Raw genomic sequence first — 4,994 nt, 5'->3', positions numbered from 1 at the left:
TTAATTGTTTCTTTTGCTGTGCAGAAGCTTTTTAGATTGATACAATCCCATTTGTTTATTTTTCCTTTGGTTGCCCATCCTTTTGGGGTCATATTTATGAAGTCTGTGTCCATCCAGTCCTACTTCCTGAAGTGTTTCTCCTATGTTTTCTTTAAGAAGTTTTATTGTCTCAGGGTGTATACTTAATTCGTTAATCCATGTTGAGTTGTCTTTAGTATATGTTGAAAGATATGGGTCTAATTTTATTCTCCTGCATATTGATATCCAGTTCTCCCATTTTTAGTTGAGTATTGGAGGTTGTGTTTTAAAGAGTTACTACTTACTGTAGATATGAAAAAATAAAAAGGAGCAAAGTGTAGTTATCAAACTTTCTTTTAACAAACATCAAGTCTTTACAGATATTTTCTCTGTGCTAGTCTCGATGAGAGTCAGGGGGAATTGTGTGATATAAACACAAATGTAACACAATTTCCCCTCCTGAGTGGCCTAACATTTTAAATGTAAGAGTACTAGAGCCAAAATTTTTATAGAATGGGGGAAAGAACAAAAATTATTATTAGAGATTAAATATAAAATTAAGAAATGGATACATTTTTAAAGAATTACTCCATAAGAAATGGTAGAAGATGGAATTGAAAGTACAGATGAAATGAAGCATTTGCAATGAAAGAGAGATTGCTGGTCTGGAGAGTGGTAGGGGGAGATGAATAATATTTGGAAATAGAAGTTTTCAGATGAAAGATTTTAAATTTTAAAAATATAAGGTCAGAAGTAAAATTGGATAGGATTGAAACCATACAGCTTAAACATGGGGAAAAGAGCATAAGAAGCATGAAATCTGCATGTTGTACTAACGTTCGGATGAAGTAGATAATTTGTTACAGATTCGTAACCCCCTTCCTACCTCCCTATTAATAAAGGGAAGTTCATCCAGTTTCATTCAGCCGTTTTGCTCAGGGTTTTTCTATGAGACTTCTGCGTTTTTTTTGCCTTGGTATAGAAGTAGACAAAGTAATTATGAGTATGGACCCTATAGGCAAATTGCACCCAGGATAAATTTTATCCCAGTTGGATAAACAGACAGAACATTAGAACAATGATAAGATATAAAATACTGATGTTTTCTTTCATTTCATGATTTTTTTTCTAGCTATATATACTACTAATATTGTTTATAAATATATTCACTATGGCTTCCAATTTGTTGATTTAATTTTTCACAACTGTTTTTCAGAAAAATAGCAAAAATGGTCAATAGTAGCAACTTTGGTGGGTTTATACTCCTTGGGTTCCCTGGGCAGCCTCAGCTGGAAATGATCATCTCTGGGGTTGTCTTTTTCTTCTACACCATTGCCTTGATGGGAAATATGGCCATTATCCTGCTGCCATTACTGGATGAATGTCTCCAAACCCCCATGTACTTCTTTCTTAGAAATTTGGCCATCTTGGATCTCTGCTATACCACAAATATAGTTCCTCAGATGTTGGTCAATGTCTGGGGCAAAGATAAGAAAATCATTTTTGGTGGCTGTGCCTTTCAACTCTTCACGGATGTCATGCTATGCACAGTTGAATGTATGCTTCTTGCTGTGATGTCTTATGACCGATTCAATGCTATCTGCAAGCCTTTGCATTACATGACAGTGATGAGCCCCCAATTCTGTCGAGGCCTGGTGGCCATGACTTGGGTAATTGGTATCACTAATTGCATGATACTTTCCCCCTATGCCATAAGTCTTTCTCGATGTGGGAACCACCACCTGGATCACTATTTTTGTGAAATATCTGCAATGGTCAAGATTGCATGTGTGGACACCACAGACATGGAGGAAACCTTATTTGCGCTGTGTTTTTTTATTTTCCTTGCACCACTTCTTCTCATTCTCATTTCGTATGGCTTCATTGCTGTAGCCATACTGAAAATCAAGTCTATAGCAGGAAGACAAAAAGCGTTTGGAACCTGTTCCTCCCATCTCATTGTGGTATCCATCTTCTATGGGACTGTTATCTACATGTACATACAGCCAGGAAACAGTCCCTCTCAGGATGAGGCCAAACTCCTCAGTATCTTCTATTCCATTGTTACTCCCAGCTTGAACCCACTGATCTATACACTAAGGAATAAGGAGTTCAAAGGGGCTATGAAGAGGCTGATTGGAAAATAAAAAGGCTTTGGAAACACAACAGGACACTAACATCTTTTTACAAGAAATTTCCAATAAAGAAATTGGTCCCATCTAACCTTTATATCATAGTCAACTTATTTTAGCAGTAATCATCATCTGAAAAAGAATATTTCACTTATATTGTTGTGTCACTGTCCCTCATTTCAAGGGCTGATTCTTTAGAAGACTAATAATGTCTCTCAAAGTCACTGGTTATCATCTTTGACAATTCATCCACAGCTGTCGCTTCAAAGAAGTCTCCGTAAAGTCTAAGTGGTTATATCGAAAGGGGGCATTCTCCAAAAGTTGGATTCAAATTATGATTTATTACATCTTTAAACTATCATAACACTGTAATAAAAATGCATAAATTCAGGTGCCAAGTATAAATTTCTACTATTGTGTACTCATCAATCTTTTTATATTAAGATTAAAACAGTTCTGTGCATATCCCAAACACTCCTGCCATCTCTACCTACTTTAAAAGAACCATGATGTATTAAGTTAACTGCTGAAAATATATTTTTATTAGTGATTATTTTCTGCATGAATAAGGACTTTCTCAAAAATATTCTACTAAAATAAAATGTAGGAATAAATTGGATACAGATGTTGATATGATGACCATGTTAATAAATAATCCTTGGTTTCAAAATTAAGTGTTCATCTAAGAGCTTCATTAATCTTTTATGTAAGTTGGTAGTAAGCAAATATATATTTATTAACTCTTTTTATAGGGGCAGTATAAACTAGATTTTAAAACATTACAAAGATATTACAATAAAAGAAAAAAGAAACATGTTTACCAATATCTCTCATGAACACAGATGAATAATCCCTAATAAAACAGAAACAAATCAAATCCAGAAATGAAGAAAGATAATACAACCCAATCAAGTGTATTTACTCCAACCATGCAAGGTTGGGTTAACATTTGAATATCAGTTGCCACTTTATTCTGTTAATGTAATCCATGATATTGACAGAATAAAAGTGAAAAACAATAAGATAGAAAAGCATTTTTATATTCATTTATGGGAAAACAAAGATTCTTAGCAATTTGGAATAGAAATAAATCTCCATAATCGGATGATGATTAAACCTCCAGCAAATGTTATATTCAATGGTTAGGACAAACAAACTGACCAATGGGACAGTGTAGAGTCCAGACACAGGCCAAACATGTGTACAGTCAATCAACTTATGACAGAAGGGAAATGGTAGATTTTCAATAGACAGTTCCAAGTCAAATGGATAGCCTTTTGGGAGAAAAAAATATCTAAATTATTCCCAAATTGATTTTAAATACAAATATAAAGATAAAATAATATGGGTTTTAATAGTGTTCTTCATGAATTTATTATATAAGACAAAATATTAATCATAATAGAAGTTGATTAAATTGTACCATAGGAACAATAAGAATGTCTGTTTACTGAAAGGTCCATTAAGAGAGGCAATGTGTGTGTCTGTATGTGTCAAAGAAAGGACTTCTATCCCAAATATATAACAAATCCCTACAAATTAATAAGAAAAGGACAAACAACATAATAGAACAGTCACTTCACAAAAGAGGATATTTAAATGGCCAATACGTGAAAATCTGCTCAACTTCACTAATTATCAGGAAAAATTAGAACAACAAGATGTTAGTACATGCATACAAATGCTGCTCTGTGAAAGCATGGTCTGTTAGTTTATTATAATTTATAATAGAACTTTGAGAGCACTTAAGTGAGTGGATGTTAAGAAATATGAAATATAAAGTTTGAATGATCTGGATCTAATGACATGGGTGCCATCACCCACAGCACAGGATATAATAAATTGGCTCAAGCTCCTGAAAGTGTCATTGATATTCCTTTACATTAGCTAACTAAAGTTTGAAATCAATCATACTCTATGGTCAATGAAGTTGAAAAACTGGAACTGTCCTGGTATCTTGTAGAATAAGAAATCAGTGGGCTCAGGAAGATAGAAATTTTGGACTCTAGCTAATAAAATATGCTCAGCTATCGTCTAAACAGACCCCTATGGTAAGCATGGAGGACATTTTCTTTCCTAAGGCATTAAGAAATAAATTGGTGCAAAAGGCATCGGTATTCTTAAAATGCTCTGTGGTATCTGACTTTGGTGCATCAGAGATGATGGTGGAGAGTGCAGCAATGGAATTGGATTACATGATCTTGAGAATAATGATATTCTGGAAAACAAGATGCCAGAAAGTGGCACTTGTCCTCATAGACAAGGTGGGAGAAGTTACCTCAATTAAGCCACATTCACTAGGATGTTTTTGACCTACAGAGACCTGTAGTGATGCATAATTTATGACAGGGTACTTAAAAATAAAATATTTGAGTAACCAACTGCTATAGTATGAATATTTGTGTCCTCCAAACTTCATATGTTGAAGCCTAAAGTAATGGCTTTAGGAGATGGGCCCTCTGGGAGGTAATTAATAATGAGGGCAGAGCCCTCATGAATGGGATGAGTGCCTTTATAAAAGAGGCCCCAGAGAGGTGCCTTGCCCCTTCTACCATGAGAGGACACGGTAAAAAGCCGTCATCTGTAAACTAGAAAGGGGGCCCTCACCAGACACCAAATCTGCCAGTGCCTTAATGTTAGACTTCCCAGCCTCCAGAACTGTGAGAAGTTTCTGCTATTTATAAGCTACTAAATTTAAGGCATTTTATTATAGCAGCCTGAATAAACTAAGACACCTAGTAAGAGGTTAGTTGCAATATATTAGCAGAAAAATTCTAGGTCTGAGTGCAGACATGTAACTTGTATATACATAGCAGGGATTCACAGTCTCTTCCCCAATTTCCA

General features: G+C 34.9%; 1 protein-coding gene across 1 annotated transcript; it reads left to right on the top strand.

Annotated features, from left to right (window-relative positions):
- The first annotated feature begins 1,247 nt into the window (after positions 1-1,247).
- Positions 1,248-2,165, top strand: LOC134378966 (olfactory receptor 2W1-like). Its single transcript, XM_063098247.1, has one exon. It carries the CDS (start codon positions 1,248-1,250, stop codon positions 2,163-2,165), a length of 918 nt encoding a protein of 305 aa, XP_062954317.1.
- The last annotated feature ends 2,829 nt before the right edge of the window (positions 2,166-4,994 follow it).

The sequence above is a fragment of the Cynocephalus volans genome, chromosome 5, assembly GCF_027409185.1.
Source record: "Cynocephalus volans isolate mCynVol1 chromosome 5, mCynVol1.pri, whole genome shotgun sequence".
Taxonomy (NCBI): Eukaryota; Metazoa; Chordata; class Mammalia; order Dermoptera; family Cynocephalidae; genus Cynocephalus; species Cynocephalus volans.
The sequence above is the reverse complement of the archived record's forward strand: the minus strand, read 5'-3'. Positions and strand labels throughout refer to the sequence as shown.

Excerpts from the sequence above, each read along its gene's own strand:
- LOC134378966 (XM_063098247.1), top strand. The coding sequence starts at position 1,248 with ATGGTCAATAGTAGCAACTTTGGTGGGTTTATACTCCTTGGGTTCCCT.